The sequence below is a fragment of the Pseudopipra pipra genome, chromosome 7 (genome assembly GCF_036250125.1).
Source record: "Pseudopipra pipra isolate bDixPip1 chromosome 7, bDixPip1.hap1, whole genome shotgun sequence".
NCBI lineage: Eukaryota > Metazoa > Chordata > Aves > Passeriformes > Pipridae > Pseudopipra > Pseudopipra pipra.
In genome coordinates this window covers 16,470,232-16,493,438 of record NC_087555.1, presented here as the reverse complement: position 1 = coordinate 16,493,438, position 23,207 = coordinate 16,470,232, and the positions used below count along the sequence as shown (strand labels likewise).

Sequence of the window (23,207 nt, the reverse complement as noted above, 5' to 3'; positions counted from 1 at the left end):
CATCCCCGTGGTGCAGAGAGCAGGTTCCAGCCTGACAGCCAAGTGTGAAAATAAGGACCCAACAGCTATTTTTCAGTCAGACAGGTGCCAGGGTGCTAGAGCAGGGAATGCCAGCACTGTGGGGTCACAATAGTCCAGATCTCCTGCCCAGACCTTGCTACAGTCTCTGATGCACTTTATGTACAGGAAACCAACACTGATACACTCCACAAGAGCCTCCCAAACAGTTTTGAGGAGCTCTCTACAACATTGCCTCCTCATAGCCAAGGGAAGTGTCAACCCCACGTGTTTCCTCAAGCAGAAAAAGACCAACTAAGTTTATCACAAAAGCAACTCTGCAGTGCTGCCAGCGATGGAAGAGCAAGGTCACTGCTCCCCCTACTTTCTATCCCGTGGCAAGGCAGGATTCAGAGAGAACATGTAATTATTGGTCCCTAGCAATTCAGAACACATCACTTAACATTCTGCCCAGGGCGCTTACAGAAGTTAAGGGATTCCTCACCTTCCCACCCAGCCTTGTGAGGGTACACACAATCTTGACAGTCAATGCTCTGTTTTTTCAGTAAACACAGAACAGCTTCCACACTATAAGCACATGATGTCTCAAGTCCCTCTTATTTTCTCTAGTCTCTTCCTCATCTCCTACATGGTATGACTTCCCTATGGTGGTCCATGCTGAGGAGGCCACCAAACTACACTGACACGCAGTTCCAGCAGCAGTTCAACCAGTTCAATGGAACTTTGGTGGGCCACTGTGCACCCACCACTGCAGGTCTTTATCCTTTGAAAGATTTTTTTTTTTCCACCTTTCCTGCTTAGCAGCCTAACACGTGATACATCCTTTATAAATCATTGTTAATTAAGATTTTCTGCTTTTGATGTAAAAATTTTCTCTCAGATAATCCACGCCCATTTTAATTTATTTTTATATTTTCAGAAATAACTAAAAACTCAAATCTTACCTTAAATTTATCAACTTCTGCCTTCGAACATGTTGCATGGTAAGACAACACCTGCCCCAGAAGAAAAGAGAAAAAGCAGTTTTGTACACTTGACAAATAGAACTATCAGGGCTCTGTACTACAGTCTAATCAATTATGTTTAAAGCAAATTTAATTAATATTTGTACGTAGTAATTCAGTTCTGAATGGCAGCACATAATAGCTAATTGCAGGTTATCAGGCATGCATTTGGCATTTATGTTGCAGGGAATTTTACAGAGAATCATGGACAATAAGTAATTTAATATTACAAGGATTCCTACATTGTTCTCCTGGAGTTCTACAATCAAAAGAAAAAGAATTTAATGTAAAAATCACAGTAGACTTACAGAACTTAAAAAATGTCTTTTGCTGTAATGCCTGTGCACATCACTGCACCTCTGTGCTACACCTGACATTCTTTTCAATACCCTTCTGGAGATGACAGCATCAAACAAAATGCACAAAGTACTGCAAACCTCCTCTCATTACCTATTAGCATTCATCCATTTATATGGAATATGTTCTATCTTATGTGACAACACCAACATTGAACAAGCACTCCAGAAGGTGGAAGAGCCAGTCTGTGTACTGGACTCACCAGTACTGACTATGCATGGGACAAGGTCCTGGTCCATGGGGGACCTCACAGAGCCAGAGCACTCCTGGCCAGGACAGGTCCTCCTCACCACACAGCAACACCCAATTTGCTTTATGTGCCAAAGCTTTGATGTATGCTTCTCATTTTGAAATAATTTTCATCTATGAATGTCAAAGGCCTTTGACTTACAATACCTTGTGGCAATAAGTCCCAAGATGTAGTTACTCTTATCAGTTTTAGAGATGTCACCTTTTACAGTAACAGGAATTCATTCCTGCACTATAAAAGAATAAATAACAAACACCAATTCATTTTTCCTGTCCCACATTTTACTTTCTATAACTACACATCATGTCCTTTCTCAAGTAGTATCTATTTTTCTCTCCAATTGTATTGTAACTATGCTCAGAAATTGTTAAAATTAGTAAAGTTGTCTTCTGCTATGACAGATTACACTTAACACCAAAATTCTCGTCAAGTTTCTCCTTTATCTGCATTCATTATATCCCTCTAGATTTTTACAGTCTTCCTTAATATTTATTATTCTAATCTTCTAATCATTTGCAAATTTTGTATCCTTAATACAAAAAAACCATTTAGCCTGGTTTTGAATTATATGGTATACTCCTGTAAACAGTCCCCATCATTTATTTAAGTTTTGGTCTTCTATTTATTAGTCAGTCTTATCAGAATACTATATAAAAACCTGTATCAGTATATCTGGATAAGAATCTTATTATGGTATATATCAAACTGATTTATTTTGCACCTGATATCAATGTCATTTTCAAGTGCCATTCATTGCCATTCTCGCTAAATACATAAATACTAATGAAGTATTCTATTACAGAAAAATGGATTCACAGTCCTTCAGCTCATACCATTCTACTGTTAAACACTTTTCTGCTCTCTTCCATCACTTTATACAAATATTATCAAGCACTGTTGCTCATTTATAGGAAGAATTACTCTTTATTAAGGAATAGTGACCATTTATCAAACCTCTACTCTCCATGTAAGCTATATGGTTACTAGTCTTTTTTAGATCTAAGAAAGAAGCTGTATTTTAAACCGAAAAATTTTAATTTTCTCTTCTTTCAGTAGCAAATAACAAGTGTCTACGTCAACTTTCATCCCTATGTATCTGAGTGCGATAGCTGGCACTGCTTGTTTTTCTTGCCAAGAGGAGTATTCATTCTAAGGTGTCATATTGCACAAATATCTGGGACATAAGAAGGCTTATACTAATTCATGACTATGTAATTTAAAGAATAAGGGATCTTGCAGGAGGCCTGACAAGGTCTCTTTTCCTCCTAAATGAATACATATAGAGGAATAATAAATAAAGCCACTTATGCTTATAAAGTTTTCTAACACAAACAGTCTTACTGACTTCAAAAAATCTTAATATGCCTGTGTCGACCACATGATAGAACTTCCATACACAGATTAATATTTCCAACCCTAAAGCAGAGGAAAAAAAAGACTCTTCATAGCAATCTAGTTTAGTTTTTGTTTTACTGGAGAAATACTCAAATCTATTTTTGTGGTTCTTATTGTAATGGTGGGTACTGTATAAATTCGAAGGAGGTACACAGTTAAAGGGTGCACACATCAGGGATTACAGAATATGCTGAGTCCAGCTTTTAAGCCTGCACAGGATCATCCCCAAGAGTCACCAGATGATTTTCTTCATTTAGCACATGTGGAATTTGAAACAATACTGAAATTTTAGCAAAGTTACCCTTTCATCAGGGAATGTTTTAAGATTAATTGGTCTTGCCTGATGCTTTTGAAAAGATATGAAATTTAATTCAAGCTGTTCTTAATTATTATTTTAGTAGAAGTAATGCAAATTTGAAAAGCTATCCTCAAAACTCCAAGCTTTGTTCTTGCCAAGATTATTATTAATATGATTACAATTAAAATCACCAGACACATGACAGAGAATAGTGCTGTATTGTTGAATCTGTTTATAGAAGTTGAAATAATCATGTTTTTTTTTTAAATGTTCTGCATTTTAGAATTTACTTCACAGGAGCTGGTAGGTATCATTAACTGGGGGGGGAGCTGAAACAGGAAGAGCAATAAGCAAAAAAAAAAAAAAAAAAAAAAAAGCTTTCCATCCATTTAGCTCCTCTATAAGCATTTTACAGAAAGACATAATGTGTTGGAATGCCAGGACCTTGCATTATGTATTGGCCCTGGCCCACAGCAGAGCTCTTACTGAGCAGTCACCCATCCTGCTTTGACTCTGTTCTAGCAAGACATACATCTGATAAGGGATCAGCAGATGTTACTTTTGATACTAAAAATCCTACTGACAAGGAAATACATATAACACGTAGATTAATTCCTACACTTATATCTCTAAGAAACTAGATTCTCCACCACCACTGTTGCATCTTCTAATGTAAAAAGCACAGGCATCCAGTGAGATATCCAGGTTCAAAATTACTGAAGCTATGCATGCGCTCTACAGCTAAGTGTACCTTGAGAAAGCTTCCTTTCAGCATTACCTGAATAAGACAACCCAAAGTGCAGGGAGGTAGAGACACAAAATTATTCTACCTACTGAATAAATATATAAATAGATAACTGAATAAGTTCAGAAGCAGTAGGCTCCTTTACATGTGATACTTGGGAGTAAGAACAGGTGTCATGAAGATGTACACGTACGTCAAGAGCCACAGACTGTTTCGCCCAGGATTTCTTCACTTGGTCATACATAATTGTGTTGTTGATACCCAGGCCACAAAAAATAACAAAAGCCTAAAATTAAAATAGAGAAAAAAGAAAAGAAAGTAAATTATAAATCAGTTATAATACAAACACAAAGATGAGTGCTGGCTTAATTATTAAAAGAAATTGCATGGAAATATTAGGAATAATTATGCTTAGACAGGTTATCTTAAGAATGCAGGTAAGTGACTAGCCTCCATATAAGAGAGATCAGATACCAAAAACTTGTTTTAATTAGGATACAACCTTATTAAGTGAGGAGTTCTGAGAATTAATATCAGATCGCAAAAATAGACAACATATTCTTTCCCCCCTCCCTAGCATTACTCAGAAATACCAAATCCTGTTGAAAAGTATGTTAATGCTAAGAAACCAAATGCCTCTTACTTCAAACAGTCGCTGGTCAGCATCGTCAAAGGATTTCCCATCGAGCCTGTTCAACACTTGAGCTACCCCTTTAGAAAGAGTTAATATGAATTCATTCTCAGTGTTTTATTCATTGGTGAAAAGTAAAATACATATTTCAAACTGAAAAGCAAAATTGCAAATATTTCTTCTGAAAATCATTAAACAGACATAAACATGCAAAAGTCTGATTGTACTGATACCAGTACTCAGTTTACTTTCAATTGTTATTCTTTACTCCCTATGTTATAATACTGCAAATCTATAAGTCACTCACAGTGCTTTTCACAAAAGGTCAAAGATCTGCTTGAGTAAGAACTTGAGCACTTTGGTAACAACAATCATGTAAGTTGTCCTAGCAATTTGGAGATAGCAGTAGAATGTGCTGAATTAGTACCTTCATTCTTAAAATCTTGGATGTTCAGCATCACCTGGGTATATAAGTCCTTTTTTACTCATGACTGATCCATTAATTAACTGGACCAATGAAAAAAATGCATTTTCCTTAAACCACTTGAAAAAGTGTTCAAAGCTCTTGTCTGTATCTGAAGTAATACTGATTTCTACTGCAACAAACCATTTCTATTTCATTTAGCTACAACATGCCCTTAGAAAAATCCTCTAAGAGTCGTCAGCAGTCAAGGAATCAGATTCTTTCTACTTCTTTAAGATAATGCACACTTCACAGCAGCAACAAGCTGTATTTTTAAGACTCAATCCCCACATCATCTCTACTAAAGAAGCTCAAATATCCTGTATGATATCCAGTGCCTTCACCGACACACTACTGACAGCCACAACACAGGGATCTAACTCTTGCCCTGATAATTTAAATCGCTATGGCTTTCTACTGTGGAAAGTTAGCAGAGGAATCTGGCATTGTTATTTACAAACAGCACCTTTTTTTTGTGCCAAAAGTAGGTAATAACACAGGGTCAATCGCAGGTGTAGCATAGCTGGGAAGCCTCCTACCAAACATCCTATAAAACCCTGTCATATCCTGATCCAGCAAACACCACTGCAACAGGCAACTCTGACAGCTGCCACAGCCCCTCCAGTAAGTCTTCCCTGTATATCATTAGAGGGAAAGGACCATTTTCTTGATGCAGAAACAGCTGCCTGAGTTGTGTACTAAACAGGGAGGCCCAAGAAAGACATCAAACATTTTTTACTAGGATTGTTAGAATTTTGGTTTTCATTGCATTAGTTTTAATGTTTCAGTTCAATATATAACTTAACAGTGACACAACTGGAAAGCTGAAAAAGTCCATGCAGTATCCAAGACAAAACATCCCTTCTTGGATGTACACTTAGCATGCATCCTAAATACCATAACTTAACAATATTCAGCTGTGAAAAAGAAGAGAAGGAACACAGCATTAAAAAGACAGAACTAAATTTACATTAGCACAAAAGTTATGCATCTATGAGGAAGGTCTTACCAATTATTTGGTGGGTGCTGTTCCATATAGGAACACACAGAACGGATCTTATGTGAAAGCCAGAAATTTGGTCAGCCTGAAATGTAGAAATGAGAGCTTCCATTAGTGGTAGGTACCATTTGCAGCCTTTTAAATTATAGTAATAGAAATGTCAAGGAGTAAGTATATGTTTAAAAATGTCATTCTGTATGGACTGGCTCTCACTGAGAAAAAATTCTGCTGAAACCTCATTCACAGTAACAAAAGGTCATAAGGGTTATTTTAAAATTGCCAAAGAAAATATAAACATTGGCATCTTTGACACACAAAGCTTATACTACTTGAGTGTGATTTGGCACTAAAGACAAATTGCAATTGAGGCAATATCCAGACAAATCCTGGATTACTTACACTGGTGGTTTAATGGAGACAACTTCCACTGAACAAGTGTGCCTTAGAAATACTGTTCCCAAGTGCCAAACTGAAATTGGACTTAGCAACGCAGCTGTAAAAGGAGGCTCACAGGAAATATGCATTTTCAAGAGTAGGCGGGGAATTGTGCAGAAGTGTAAGTTAGTAAGAAATGGACGGATGGTGTAAAAACCAATATTTGAGATAACTGCTCCTTTTGTTCTGATGACAATTTACTGCCTCATTTATTGTTTTCTATTTAATACAGTATACAACTTCACAATTTATCATAAGTGTCACTGATTCCCTCTCTTCTACAGTTAATAAGCTTTATTCCATAGTGTCACTGCTGTAAAATCCGACGAATTGAAAATATTTTTTACAAGATCAGAGTAAGAATGACATGAGCCCTCCTGCAGAAGATCAGGAGATGTTCTCTTACTAAAACTGCCAGTGCTACAGGCAATCTATAACAAAAGGAAAGTAAAAGACCAGCAATAATTCAAATACTGGAAGCATGAGGGGATCACTGTGATCTCCTAACTAGCAAAAGATATAACTCAGGTTTTAACAGGATTGCTGCTTATTATACATACTCAGAACTCATCACTGAAATCAGTGACACCTAAAATCCATAGAAGCAGGGGAACAATTGTTACAGATATATGCCTTAAAATGAACTCAAAAATACTTTGGCATTAAGTTCTTGGTGAATGAGTTGAAAGTTGAGCATAAACATTTGAAAATGACAATTAGTGTTCTGAAAAAAAAATAGTGTTTTCAACAGAAGCAGAGAACAGAATATCTGTTCATAACTACGAATGTTTGTATGTATGATTCTACCTAAGGGATACTATTTTCCTCCTACTACACTTGACTATAGAAATAATTGAATGCAAAACCTGACTTTAAGAATTAAATTTTCACAGGAACCCATCAAAAGAAAATAATTGTTGCCCTTTGTATTGTTTTCTTTTTCTCTACATAAATTGGGCAGTGTCTCTAGCTTGGAAAGGACTGTGAAATAAATAAGAGACAGCTGAATTATTCAGGACGTGATATAATAAAAGTACAACTGCAAACATCAAGGATTGGCATGCTTTATGCTAGCGTGTCTAAAAACCCCAGGCATTAATTGTATTTTTAGAAATTCTGAATGTATTAGCATCAACATAGCTCTCTTGTAGTTTTTTACAGCAGGCCCCTTTTATATTTCTTATTTCAAAAAACTCTGTGGGTTTGAGAGATAATCCCTTTAATGATGCATGGAATAAAACTCGAACCAAGCCAACTCTCAACATGAAACACTTCCAAGCACACTTATTGTAGTAATATAGTTTGGGAAGCTTTCTGACCAAGGCTGTCCACTGATTAATGTGCTGCCCAACTGCTGGCTAAGTCCTCCATAGTAATACTGTTTCACTGGACAGAATTAAGTGAAGATTTTGTCCTTCTATATGCCTCTAACATTTATTTAGATGTTATGTATACACATAGACTTTTATCTGCAGCTACAGCTTTCTAACTGAGGCTGAAATGAATAAAACACACAAATAACACAATAAGATACCTTAAGATACACAAACAACTCTTATTGAAAGCGATATGTATCTCGAAGAAATAACTAATCCAATGTGTATTTGAGCAAATTAAAAGGTTAACTGGCTAAGTTAAATCACAGACAACGTTTCTGCCTTGATATCAGTTCTATTTACAACCAGTGTGTGTACAGCCCCTGTGACCCCAACAGCTAACACTGATGGTGCTGAACATCAATAAATTTTCAGCAATAAAATCAGTTTGCATAAATATCAAAGCACATGATAGATGAAGTTATCACTTATAAATAGGAATAAAAAGAATGATGGACAAAGTAACTGCCTAAAGTCATACAATAATTCAGTGATCTGTGTCTACTGTGTAAAGCCATGTCAATACCAGAAAGACCATCAGGAGCACATACTGGTTAGAAAAAAAATGCAAAATAAATATTCACATGTTTTAGAGCTACTTGGATATAATGACAAAATTTTTATATTAGTTGCAATGCCAAAAAGATAACATATATTTACATTTCTAAAAATCTCTTACTTCAGCATCAAAGCGAGGATCCTGATAGGCATCACTGATATTCACTGGGAGACCTGTGGAAGCGACGAGTTCAGCAATGCTATTATTTATTAGCCAGTCAGAATAAGATGATTTTTCCACACTGTCTTTGAAACTATCAAAATGCAGAGCAAGGGAAAAGAAGAATACAATCAGCGTTACTTGCAGGTCCAGCATGTCTTACATGCATATCCATAGGAAAGGCAGAACCATTCACAATTTTTAATAGTTACCAAGAATTAACTGCGGAACAGTAATTTGGTATTTATTGAAATGGTACCTCAAAAATTCCCTTCTTTACATAACTCTTTCTATTGAAAACAGCATCAGCATCCCAAGTAAGTAAAATATATGATAAATATATGCATTTACCTATGAATCCAGTGTGGATTATGTTCCAGGTTTCTGTGGGATATAGGCCTGCCCACCTAAAGCTCTAAATAATATTTAGAACAGTTCTAAATAATATCAGGGTATTTTAATTCTTAGTTCTAACAATTTTCCTGTCAAAATGCCTTTTTTTTTCTTTTTTTTTTTTCTTTTGGCCTGAAATGACAGACCTGAATGGCTGAAGAAGGGATCATGAAATTAGTCTTAAAATCAAAACTTCAAGTATGTTGCAGCAGGTGGATCCAAGCAGTCACACAATATGTGAAGGTTTCCTTTTTTTTTTTTACTTGGTTCAGCTTCTGCCACAATTACTGAGAGTGTAGAGAGCTATCACTAAATGAGCATAAGACATGAATTATGGGCTCAACTCACCACACTCCACTGCAGCTTCTCCAGAAAACTCAGTATCTATACAGAGCTTAAAGTCCTCTCCCTATACCCCATCCAATCAGCAGGAAAGTTCTCACTGACCTATTGCAGGCAGGTTTTTGACATTTGTAAGGTCTAGCTATTCATGTGTGAATAAACAAATGCATGTTGTCTTAGTTTTGAGAAGAAAACTGATTAATTTTAAACACCTGAGAAATATTACTTAGAAAAAAGCAATGAAGAAGCTATGGAGAAGAGTACAGTAGCTTGAAGCTTCGAAGTAATGCTCATGAACGAAAGAAGGATGCACAGTAAAATCCTTGAAAGACTCAATCAAAGTGAAAGGATTGCCTTTGTCAACTGCATTGATTCTCTGGAGACTAATTCAACTATGTCACTCATCTGAAAGAAAACTTAATATTCTTAAAAGACTATAAATAAAGGTAATAATAATGATTTACACAAATCTAAGTGTATCAACTTTCATTTGGGATAAGAATTTTGAGTGACTATAATAAATGTTATGTGTATACTTTGACATGAGCTTTTACATATATATAATATAAGGGGTTTTGAGCTAAGTAAAAGAGTCACCTTCATAATTCAAAATTTATTTCAGGACATCAATACATGAGAAGCAAAAAATCTTTAAGTATAAGAATCTAATTTCAAATGCATAGTTCTCAGTTCATAACTTAAAAATCTGAATGGTATTATCGTTATATTAATATAAGACACATAAGTCAGGACTGCCTCATGGGTGTCAAGCACTTTAAGCAGCAAATGAATTCAAGTCAAATAAACAAGCTAAAATTGATGAAAAAGTTTTAAAAGTAGGTTTTATTACATTGTCTCCATTCCTAACAAGTGCTTTACACCTATACTTTGGAAGAGAGGCACAACATTCCAGGGACAGTGGTGGTGAAATATCAGTAGAGGGATTTCAGCAATTCCTCTGTACCAGCCCAAATGGGAAGGAGCACTGATATTTTTGCCCACACAACACATACTCTGGCCCAGGCAAATGACGTGTCCACTACCAGTGGGACTCAGGTTAGAGAACTGTAATCTCAGCTACCTGCTAAAATGTAATCCCATCTGCTAAAATGGCTGCTTCTGTGCAGGGAAAACACAGCCCACAGCAAATTCCATCAGGCTCATCTTCATCTAGAATATATCAGAACTTAAACCTCAAGACTTCTAAGTTTTATGTATTATTTTTTCAAAGGGAGAGAAAATTTAGGAGACTTGGCAAATCTGTACTTCAAGAATAAAATCACTGTCAAAAACAGGCATCAGTGTGCCATTGTGCATAATAAACAAACTTGATTATGGTATGATGGAAAATTGCAAAATGAACAGATAAATTCAAGCATGGTATTGCAAGGTATTTCTTTACAACTAACAGCAAAGAAAAAAGCTCTGAGTATTTATTATAATATTTAGGGATTAAACAGGTGAGCCGCTATCAGGCACATGTAAGAAATGCAAAAGAAAAGCCAACTTCTTTTTCAACTCTGTGAGAAAGTATGTTAGGGCATGCAAAGTTGTATTGTCCTAGGAGTTTCTCTCTCATTCAGGTAAAACTTATAACTAGAACTGTTCTCAGCCTACAGTTTCTTTGAATTTCCATTAAAATTTCAAATGAAAAATATTTATCCTAACTGCTGTAATGATGAAGAAATTCATCTTGCCATTTTTTTTTCCACATGTAAAGTCTCATGACTATATTCAGTTACAGCTGCAGAACATAGAATGAAAAGGGCAAAACTCACTAGAAAAATACTCAAATGTCAAGAGCTCACGGCATTGTTCTGTATCCTAAATAACCTTTATTTTCCCACTACAGTGCCAGTAACTCAAGCTGTGCCTGCGGTAGATCCAAATGTGATGTCATATCTACCAGTCTAACCTTGGTCATTGTAAAACCAATTTCACTGTTCACTGGATAAAAAAAACCAAGAAAAAGCACTACATCTTTATATTAAGATACACAGAAATATACCTTTATAAGTCTTATAAAGACTATAGGTTGCATGTGTTTATTTGTGTCTTGGACTAAAGTTAAAATAATCTTGACTTGACTACATGTGGAGCAGGCTACTACAAACTGCTTTGTGGAAACATGCTAATATAACTATGGTAACAAGAAACGAGCCAGCTTGGTTATCTTGACACCACTCTACATTGTTTTGACTAATCTGGCTACAGATCAAGTTTGAGAAAAACAGGAATAACAACCACATCCCTTGATTCATACTCCTGTCCCCGAACAAAAGAAATGTATTTTCACCCCCAGGAAAGACCAACTGCTACTCTGAAACTCTTTCAAAAGCAGCAACTTGTGATTCTCAGATGAATCACAGATTATTTATTCATATTTCAATCTTCCTGTTTCTTATCACTTGTTTTTGATTTGCCTCACCATTCCCATATCTGAAGTAGTGGACAGGACATGAGAGAGATCTAGCCTCTACCCATCTTTCTGTGTGGCCCTGGACTCTGCTGTCAGTTTGCCCATCTTAAAAACAACACTACCCATCTTTTTAATGCTGCAAGATCGATCCATGAGAAGGTTTATGACAACCATTTGATATGGAGAATTCTCATTCAGAATCAGTATGAATTAATTTGCATAAAATGTATTATATTTTACATTATATGATTATCATATTTGCAAAATATGATAAACACTGAGCCCTGAAAGATGGAACAAAGCTCACAAGAGCCCTCAATCTTCCTCCCCTCACCAGGTATGTAGGGCATTTTATGTGAACTGTTACCATTGGTATAATCTCATAGGAATTAATATAGCAACCCTACATGAAGAAAAATCTTTCTCTCTTACTACTTAAAATTAGCCTTTTATAAATGTTTACACAGATCCTAGTAAGCAAAACATATACTTCCGTTTTGACTGGGCTCCCAAATGAGATTTAGTCACATGAACACAGTTTCTAGGAAATATATATGCTCTGAGGTTTCTAGGCTTTCCAACTTGACAAGAGCAGAAATAAAATTTTACTGGAAACTTTTCAACACACTGTACAGAGGCATTTTGTAAGAGATCTAAAATAATTCTGTAATTTTTAATTCAGTATTAACCATGCAAAACAATATGTGTGTTATCCACAAGTTCAACAATAAAAAGTCAGTTTTTTCCTGGCTTCTTACCGGAGATATGCACATATATATAAATATAGGCACATATATTTATTCAAGCAAGTCTCCATTTGAAGCAAGCAGGAGTCTCGTCTGAGTAAAAACTGTAGGCTCACACTCTTCAATCAAATCTACCCAAAGTTCCATCAGCAAATAAAAGCTTGGTGAAGAAAAATTTAAAACTTTGCGAAAAAGAAAGTAATCCATAACCACAGAAGACACGAGCACTAACCTGTTGTCAGTATCAGCGCTGCATTTTGGAGATAACAACTCAAAGGATTTTGTAAATTTCACCACCTGTCACAAAAAAAGTAACTTAAGATTGTTATTAAGATTAATATCTAAGAAAACAGTAATGTGAGGTTCTTATATTTAAGCTGTATTTTTATCAAATGGTCTTAGAATAAAAATAAAATCTGTATTCCTCCAATGAAGACTTCATGTTCAAAATACACACTGTGCACAGTTCACTAACAAACAATATAAAACCAAATCATATCTTTCAATTCCAGGAAACTATCTTCTAAAACAGGATATGCATCCCTTTAAAGGCTTTCAGAATGTGAGTTATGGAGCTTTACCCAAAATTCACTTGTTTTATATAGGAAAATATACAGAAAGACCCATTTGCATTACTAATTGCAACTAATTGCACTTGAACATATGTGCCAACAGCACCTATATGAAACATTTTAAGAGTGGCTAACATGGCACAGAACAGAGGTCATGTTTTCGGATGAGTCCCCAACTTTGCTTCAGTTCTGTATTGTAAAAGCTTCTTGCACAATGTACAAATGACAACATTTCAGACATGGTTTAATATTGAGTTACTCTATGGAGATTTATTTTGATATATAGGTTAAGCCTCCAAAATGGGGGAAAATCAGGAAAATAACTGTTTTGCTACTTCTAAAAATTACCAAATGGGTGGCAAGATGCTATTCTCCTACTCCAAATTAACCTAAGATTTATGACCATTTCGAAAAAGTTTAGACTTTTTGGCCACATTTCATAATTTGGTCTGGAGGAATGAGAACTCATTGCTTATCGTTTGAGAAAAAACCCTCCAAGGTCAAAGGCAGAAGTAGTACCAAGAGCAGAAAAATGAACTGAACAAAGCCACTCAGAAGTCACTAACACACAGTGGAAAATAAAAATCATATTATACTTGTAAACACAGTGACATTTCATAGGAATGGAGTAGAACTGTCTACTGCAGTTATAAGATTGGGGGTGGAGGGGCAGGAGAATTTAGAAAGAAAAAATAAACTAAAAGCGTTAAAATTCTATAGCAGAGAATATATAAGTGAAATACAAACCTTGATCTTGCTTTTATGAAAGCTAGTATAATTTAGGGCAAGCTCCACTGAAATTACTTCATTTCTATTAACTTAAATGAAATGAGAATCATATCTTTCCTCCAAGGAAAAGGAATGTTTTTTTTCCTGCCATACAAACAAACTTATGAGTCTGTCTCTGATAATCATTTAGACTTGTCACAGCCCAGCAACAAATAATCAGCTGCAGAGTCAGTGAATCCAATAATACTTGGGTAGAAAAAAATTATATTATGAACCATGTTTTTATCCTTCAACTACTTCTCAAATCAGTAGAAAGGAGGACAGTTTGTGCTGAATAGTTTGAAAACACTGGAGGGAGCTACCAATATGAAGGTAGCCACTTATTTTACTACTAATAACAATACTCATAAAAAAGTTAGGCATTTTTAAAGAGGCTTTCGTACCCTATAAATATCAGTACTGCAAAGTCTCAGTGAAAGCCCCTGCCAAAACATCTATCTGTTCAACTTAACAGAGCTCTGCAATGAAATAATTATTCACTGGTCAAGTGGACAGGGCAATTGCAAAAAACCAAACCTACTTCAGTAATGCTGAAATTTGTGTTTTCATTTCATCTGCTCAATGTAAAAGCTTATTCCTATCACTAGAACATGACTATCTCAGCATTTGTATACAAATGTGTCTTTTCCAATGGATTTTGTGTTACAAAAGGACTTATCTTTTAACAGCATTTTCATTATTTAGGAACTGAAACTGGTTCTCATTATTTATTTTGCAAAGTAGTAAAGAAACTTGTTAAAAGGGGCAAACACAGCTATTCCCAAACAGACCCCTGCCAACCTAAAGTGATCAGAAAATTTTCAGGAAGGAAAAAATCCCAGTGGCCACCAAAAGTAGCTGAGAAAACCCCCTGTGTTGCAGGTTCAGCCCTCACTGTCTTGCTGTTCTTCCACACTGAAGAACTGGATTCCACAAAATTATATTAATGAGACAAGTTCAGAAGCTGATTACTGTGAAGACACTTATTAGACTGCTGTAAACCCTGCTGAGTTGCTGAATACACAGGATCTCAGTTAACAAAGTCTTGATGAGTTTATTTTTAGCTGTGATTTCTGAGTGGTCAGTAGTCTGACTAAGATATAACATGTTTACATACTAGAATAGAAATTACTTATTTCAGTTTTCAGCACTTCAACAACAGATGCAAAATTATGAACACCATAGCAATATCAACAAAGATACCTGATAATTACTTACTGGATGTTATGCAGAAAAGGTTAGTTGTAAAAATGAGCATTAAAGGTTTGGTTGATGATGCAACTGTTTCTGGTTCTGAAACTGCTTGCAAGCACCACCCATTTGATAAGTCAATGGCCTGAAAGTGTTAGCAAGGTTATAAATGTAAATGAAGCTATAGACAGGATTTTTCTTTCCTTCTTCTGGCTATATCATAAAAGAAAGGAACTGAGCAAATAAATATTTGATAACAAATTAATTAATTTTTCCTTTTTAAGCAGACCACAAGAGCAGCTTGCTTCTAAGCTAAGAAGTCATAGCTGCTCTGTAGTAAGCACTAATTCAATCACACAGACTACTGAGAATCACAGAATATCAGCTGGATCACACACCAGTGATAGTTTGATCCATCAGCAGCTTACAGACATCCATTAAATGCCTTCAAGTGGCCATAAGGAATCACAAATGGTATCTTTCAGTTTCCATCTGAAAAAGTACCTATACTGGGTTTGGCTCAAGCGGGACTGATTTTCTTCGTAGTAGCCTGTAGTGATGATACGTTTTAGTTATGTGATGAAAACAGCATTTATAACACAGGGATGTTTTACTGTTCAACAGTACTCACACAGTGTCAAGGCCTTCTCTGTTTCTCATTCTGCCACCCCAGGGAATACCTGGATGGGTGTGCAATAGATTGGGCTGATTCCAGCTAACTAAAGGGGTATCCCGTACTATGATACCATACAATGTCATGCTCAGCAATAAATCTGAGGGAATTTTCCACTGCACATGATGAAGTCCTGCTTTCCTGGAAATGACACATCACCTGCTTGCTGACTGGAAGGATCATATGAATTCTTTATTTTGCTTTGCTTGTGTATATAGCTCTTGCTTTACCTACTGAACCGTTGGAGGTGGGAACGATGAAAACTACGAGGACTGGAGGAGGAATTTTGAGGAAGAGGAGACCACGTGAAAACAAAATCCCTTTATGATGACTTAAACTAATTAAACCGTTGCACTTTGGGTTATGAATTTGTGTTCATGGTTTACTGTATTTGTCCCCACTTATTGTACCCTATTTTCCCTAAAAATCCCCTTTTCCCATATGTTTTTATGTCCTGTTATCTTATTGGTCAGTTATTGCTGCATTGCAGTATTTTCCTTATCCGGCCATCCGTTCCCTATTTGTTTTTTTTTAGCATGTTCCGCCCTTGCTCCTTCCCGGTTACACCACTTTTCTGGCAAGTTCTGCTCCTGCCCTATGTAAGGCAGGAGCCATGTTAATAAAGAGGCCATTTTGCACCAAACTCCCTGAGTGGTGACCCCTTCTTTACCAGTGGGACCGTCACTGAACTGTCTGTACCTCAACCCACAAGCTTTCACACTTCCAGCCTTCTAATTCTCTTCCCCATCCTACTGGGCTGTGTGGGACTTAGCTGCCTACTGGGATTAAAACATAACAGTGGTATTGATAAAGATTTGACCTGTACCTAACTCACATTCAGGAACAACATGCTGGAAGAATTCTTGCTGTCCAGTACTTACATATGACAGGCAACAGCTCCACTACAATAAAAGGAAGTGCTCCACCACTCAAATATTAGTCTTTCTACAGAACGTGCAGCTACACTTACAGGTGATTCGATATCTTCCAGAAGTAATACTGAGCACCGTTCACACTTCAGCAGAGTCTGGGCCCGATGCATAATTTTCTTGACAATTTTCTCCAAGTCAGTCTGTTCCTCAAAGAGATCATTCACTACTTCCAGTAATGCCTGCATACAGGGACAGAAAACTCTTATATTGGCTGTACAAATTAATAAGTACGTGGAGCATTGCAAAGTGAACATTACCCTGGGACTGATTTTAATATGAATGATCCATTGAAATCCTCATTCAAAAATGTTCTTAATGGTTATGGCAACAGTATTGGCATGGGGGTAACTGAGGAAAGAAAGTATTTCTCAGTTCATAACTAGGTGCAATCCAACTCCTAGAAAACAGTGGCAATCTTTCAAACTATTTCACTTTGGTCCAAAAATGAAAAAATGGCTGTAATGCAATGAAGTATGGATTGAGTTACTTGATTTTCTATATCGAATTTGCCAGGGCATTTAAACTCCATTTTATTCTTTTATTATCCAATTTTCACGTTCAAAGCTGGAAAGGAAAAAAACCCACATCAATACTTCATATTCTAACAGCACTCTGATCCAGCCTTTACCACTAACATGTCTGTAAAATATAGTGTTTTAAAACTGAGGGCTTCCCCTCTCATTTCATCAACTTTAAAAAAAATAAGCCCTGTCCTTTCTTACCCTGGGTCAAAAGAAGTGTGTTTTTTCCTTTATTTTCATTTAGGGCAGGAACACTAAAGAACATCGATACAGGTAAGCATATAAACTGGAGTGGTGTTAGCTCTTCTAATGAGGTGGTCATCAGCAAAATTGTGGTCACACTCACTGGAAGTTGCCACCGTTGAGGGCCAGTGTGATGGAAAAGGCAAAGTATGGACTTGTCCACCACTTAGTACTTGCCAACTAACTTCAGCCTTGGACTAGGCAAAGCTAAAGACCACCAATAGGCTAGAATGCAATCATGTACGGGTCACCATGTAGCTGTCAAATGGCAATGACATTTGTTATGCTTTGCATGGCTGAGCAGCAACAAGAAACAAAGAATCTGTATCTCTAACCCAACTTCCTGATACATCCAACCACCAGAATTTACCCTTTTCTAATAAAGAATGAGGATGTCTCTAACGCTTTTCTGCTGAATGCCTCTCTCAGAAGATTAAACATTGATTTCTCAAAATTCTGTGTAGTTCCCTGCAGTCTGCGAATCTGCAGCAAATTTTAAGCCTCTGTGTAGTCAAACAATTATTTTATTTGAACATCAAACAAAGAAAAAAACTCCGGTAGACAATCTTTTTTATTCCCCAAGTCTCCTCCGCACCTCCACCCCAAAATATAATGGTCTGTTGTCAGATCTGAACCTAAGACAAGCTCAGATTCCTCAGGACCCTTAAATATAAGAGCCATTAGAAAGGGCTATTGTTAGTTTTCAAAGTAGTGCAAAGCATTAGTTTTCACATATGGAAAGCACCAAAATCTTGGATATAAAAATGTCAGAGCTCAATATACAGGCCCAGACCACTGTTTTTCCCCTATTTTGTGAAGGAAGAATAGGTTCAACACTATCAGGGGTATTTTTACCGAAGCTTTGGAGCTGTGATCCATGCTAACAAAAGTATAACTTCCTGTCATCATTGCAGGAAGGGCGATTTAAAAAAAAAAAAAAACCTCGAAATTACCATTTTATTTCTTGAAAAAAATTAAAAAACCTCTCTGACAAGTAAATGACATGAGAGCTCAGCATTATTTTCACTTCAGAACCTCCTGTTCCAACTCATGCACGGCACTAGCAATCATGAGTAATGCATCTTTGCAGACACATGCTGTCAAAACCCTTCATATATAGGGGTTTCTTTCCTGCTTACTTTTAGAAAGATATATCCACATTATTTGCACATGAATTGAATATTAAAAATTCAGGATGGAAAAGGCTTGATATTACTAGAATTTTATGAGAGCTTGAACCTCTGCCAAAGCAACACTCTCTCCTGCACTGTCTATGCCATAAATGCAATTGTTTCAGCACTACAAAACATGGAACTGACATCAGGAAACAACAGCCACCCCCACGAGTGTATTTCCCTCCCACAGTCTCTGCTTGCTGCTTCAATCAAGACAGAGATCTGTTGAAAACACAGTTTTTGAAATGAAATGTAGTTAAAACTGTCTGCTTAGCAAACACGTACACATAGCTGGACCCTGAAGGAACAAAAGACCAAAGTTTGATATTGGTCCACTATACGTTTTTTACTTACCCTGCTTCTGTCATATTCCTTCCTTGAAGCTGCAAATAGTTGGGCATTGGATATGGCAATCCCACAGAATGGGAGGTACATCTGCATCACCTAGTATGAAAAGAAACTCACAGTTATTAAAAACAACTGCAGCTGTTTATAGGAAAGAGACCTAAACTTAGGGGACATGTCCCAGGAGAGTCTCAGCTCACTCGCTCTTCAGCAGAACACTGAACACAAAACAAAATTGTCATGGGCAAGGCACATAAAATAGGTGGAAGAGAGATCAAATGTCTAGGAAAGAACAAAAGCAATTGAGTTCAAGGGTCCCAGCAGTGAGCATCCTCTGTAATTTCTCTGGAAAACTGCAGACCATCAACTCCATAAAATGTCTGCTGAAGACTACATTAAAGTTCTGTAGACATTACAGCTTCCCGAGAAAAATATTCTTTATTTTTCTGGACCTTTTTCTTGTTCTAAGCTAAAGAAGCAAGCTTGAATCATAGTCCTGTTGATTTCTAGGGGATGTAGATTTTGGAGAATACCATCACAGTGGAACACAGCACATTGATCCAAAACTATTAGTCAGAAAGCTGATTGTCTTCTCAATGGAGGCTAAAAAAGAAATAGTTAAAGAATGTGCTTGAAAAACTGGGCCTTAATGCATCATCACACATGAAGAAAGACTGGAAAAGAGGGACTGGGAACATATTTTGAGATGCACAAAATGACTTTAAATATCTGTAGGACCGGCACTTTCATGAGGATGACAATGGATCAAAGTCCAAAACCAGCATTTTTAATCCACATACTGGTAACAAGTCTGTAATATACTGCCACTGCTGAGTGGTTCCCAAGCTTAGGTCTGAAACACTTAGTAAATTTTACAGGTGCTGAATAGCCTTAACATTTGCAAAGCCAGTGGGAGTTGAGGCACTCTGCTGTTTACACAGCCAAAAGAATGCTGCAGCAGCTAACTTTTCTTCTCTTTGGTCTGTTGTCTGTCTACTCTAAGGAATCCTTTCTGTAGCAAGCTTTGGCATTAAGAGGGCATTTGTCTTTGAAATTATATTTAATTAGAAAAATACTGTTAACCCAGGAAACGTGGCTATTGAGGCTATTTGAGGAAAGAACCCAAAAGAACAGAAACAGCAGCAACTGCTGTTATACTTTATCTGCTTTAAACACTCCACTGGTTGTATACCCACCTAGTCTGTGTTTAAGTAATGATGAGTTTTTGAAAAGGATCTTCAGATCCTCTGAATTTTGTGCCTTCACAGCTGGCATTCTGTCAGAATAACTGCAGATTTTAAGGTGCACACCTATGCTGCTAATTTGGAAACATTTTATTTTCAACCTCTTTCCATCATGATTGCCTCTAAAGGAAAATGATATATTCTGGACTTTAAAAACAGCCAGATCTTCAGGAAAGAATACACAAAATGAAAGAAAATGTTAGACTGTAACAAACTGACAAGTGGGATTAATTTTTTGGTGGTCAGAACTTCTCTGAGAGAATTTTGCATCTTTCAATTTAGTTTTTATTTCCAAAATGAAACAGAAAACCTATCCATATTTTCTTGTAATGATATTAAAAACACATCCCAATAAGAAATGCAGAACCAAAAAGTTAACTTGAGAAAAATCTGACATTTAGTGCAATTTTGAATCTCATAGTGAGACTGGATACATTTTTACTTAATAAAAATAAGTGAATACTACTATTTATTGACCTCCCATTGGAACCTCTATTCCCAACATTAATGTGACCCTGTGACAATGGAAAGCATACAAGAAGTTTATTATGAACCTTCAGCCATCACAAAAACAGCTAGCAAAAATTCTTTTTATCAATAAGAAAATATAATTTTGCAATATTTAAAAACACTGCTCCCTGGAACTCAAACTCCAAGGCACTGGCTCTATACAGAAATTAACATCCAAAAACCACTGCTTTATGAATTGGCAAGAGTCTGGAAAGCCGCTGACACAACATCATTCTTTTCACCACTCAAACTAATTGTGTAAGGTGTAGTGTAACTAAGAAAAGAGACACAAAGATGTTTAAGATAATCAGTAGAAGAAATTAACAAATGTCAACATCTGTGAAGGAAAAAAAAAAACCAAGAAAAACACTCCTGTCAGGTAGAGAGAAACCACCTTGTGATAAGATACATCAATTATCCCTGTTTACCTAAGAACAACTGGAAAAACAAACACCCACTGTTGTTCCTCTTTTTTACTTTCTGAACTCTGAGGGTGACTGCTACCTAAACCACTTTTGGAAAACAAAGAATGAAGACATTTCTAATGGTAACTGCATTTTAAATAAGATTTTTTTAATCAAAATTGTAGAATGGAGTAGAAAGCAGTTATCCTGTCCTGATTTCAGATCATAGATTTAAATCTGCAGTACTAATACTTACGGGCACCTCCAACATGTTGATGTTATGGCTGTTGACACTCCATGCAAACATGGAATAATGTAATATTCAACTTTTATCTGTCTGAGCCACATACTGTAAGGAGCTGGTATTGTTATGCCAGATTCACGCTTCAGGGATTTTCCCTCCAAAGAGAATGTAAAACGTTGAGGAAATGGCACATAACACCATAAACTGGACACAGCCTCTTTCCCTCCTTTAAGTGACAGGTACATAATTACTAATTCTCTGGTGCTCCAAGGTAAAAACATACTGTATCACTAAACCATAATGCACTGTAATTCTATTTCCATTCCCGGTGACTACTACTATTTCTCCTTATATAGAAGAATGTAACTTGTAATGAGCGTAAAGCACAGTCCATATTTTATTATCTTAATTCTTCAGCATGGATATGCTTCAATAATATAATAATGACTTTTGGTAACAACAAATAAATTGAACAGAAGACTAAAATGTATTGTAAGGAGAGAGTATTGAATGGTTAGCCATAGACACACTGTTAAGCATCACATGACAGAAAATGAAAATTATAAATGACATGGTTATTTCAAATTGTCTTGGTGAGACAAGACCTCATTAAGAAGGAGCTGGGCTTTTCTCCATCTGCTGTTCTTCCTGTAGCACTGAACAGGCCAGGACAGCTTGCCTCTACCAACCAACATCTGTACAGGTTTTACAAAACAGTTTATTAAAATGAGGCTAACCAGATGCAGCAACTGTGTTCTGACACCGGGTCCAAAGGTTGAATATGCAACGTGTTTCCTTTACATCAATGCACAAAATATTAGTGTGAAACTCATGGAAAAACATCCAATATAACCTTCTGAAGTACATAAAGTAATTTCCCTTTGTTACACTAAAGGCCATAAAAAAAATAGTTTTGAAGCAAAATGGAATATATCTGAAATAAAATTTCCTTCCACATCTATTTTAAACTAATTACAGGAAAAGAGCCTCCAATTTTATCAAACTAAGCAATTTTCTAAGAAAGCAAATAGACAGGATAAAAAAAAAAATCAAAAGCACAGCTTTAGCATATATAGCTCATTAATTTATTTTGTCTAATAAGGCTAGTTGTAATGATTCATCAAAGTACTATTTTGCATATTGAAAAACAAATATAAATATAGATAAGTATGTAATAGTATATTTTATAAAAATTATGTTCAGGCTGAATAACAATCTAATGAATCTGCTGAGATGTTGAAAGATACTACTCCTTTTTTTTTTTGTGCCAACTATAAGGCATTCAGGTTCAGTCACTGCAGGTTAACAAGATTCTCATACCTAACCCTCCAGTAAGTACTATGTCCTTGGGCAGCAACTACACTCACGTCACAAATTCACAGCAGCACACAAAAGCTAAAAAGCTGTGCTCACAAACTGTTCAATATTTTATCAGGACAGGAAACCTTGATGAAAAGAAGATGAAGTAATGGGCACTGCTTCAATATCTCACTCTCTTCTAAATTCTATTATTTCATTATGGAGTTATTTTATGGTAGGAGTATTAAAACATAACTACCAAGGAAACAAATAGTATAATTACTGAAAGTTTTCATATTCGGTTATGTAGCTACCTTTATTTTCAGCTATGTCTTGAAGATGACGTATCTTTACTGCAAAACTACACCAGTTTTGATCAATGAATGCCCTGACGATAGTTACTTTGTCCTTCCCACAGAAGGATATATTCCCATTGCTTTAGTATCTCCACACATCTCCAAACTGTATGCCTAAAGGTAGACCTTTGGATAAGAAC

The 23,207-nt window shown here is 36.2% G+C and overlaps 1 protein-coding gene across 2 annotated transcripts in view; it reads right to left on the bottom strand.

Annotated features, from left to right (window-relative positions):
* The window catches only part of PDE11A (phosphodiesterase 11A), a 127,555-nt gene that overhangs the window by 59,736 nt on the left and 44,612 nt on the right, over positions 1 to 23,207 (bottom strand). For both annotated transcript variants that reach the window (XM_064660734.1, XM_064660735.1), the window contains exons 3-10: positions 19,020 to 19,109; positions 16,765 to 16,905; positions 12,823 to 12,887; positions 8,652 to 8,784; positions 6,171 to 6,246; positions 4,711 to 4,778; positions 4,261 to 4,353; positions 963 to 1,013 (exon numbers count right to left, since the gene is read on the bottom strand). In XM_064660734.1, coding sequence (XP_064516804.1) covers positions 963 to 1,013; positions 4,261 to 4,353; positions 4,711 to 4,778; positions 6,171 to 6,246; positions 8,652 to 8,784; positions 12,823 to 12,887; positions 16,765 to 16,905; positions 19,020 to 19,109 — 717 coding nt within the window. The remainder of the gene's footprint in view (positions 1 to 962; positions 1,014 to 4,260; positions 4,354 to 4,710; positions 4,779 to 6,170; positions 6,247 to 8,651; positions 8,785 to 12,822; positions 12,888 to 16,764; positions 16,906 to 19,019; positions 19,110 to 23,207) is intronic.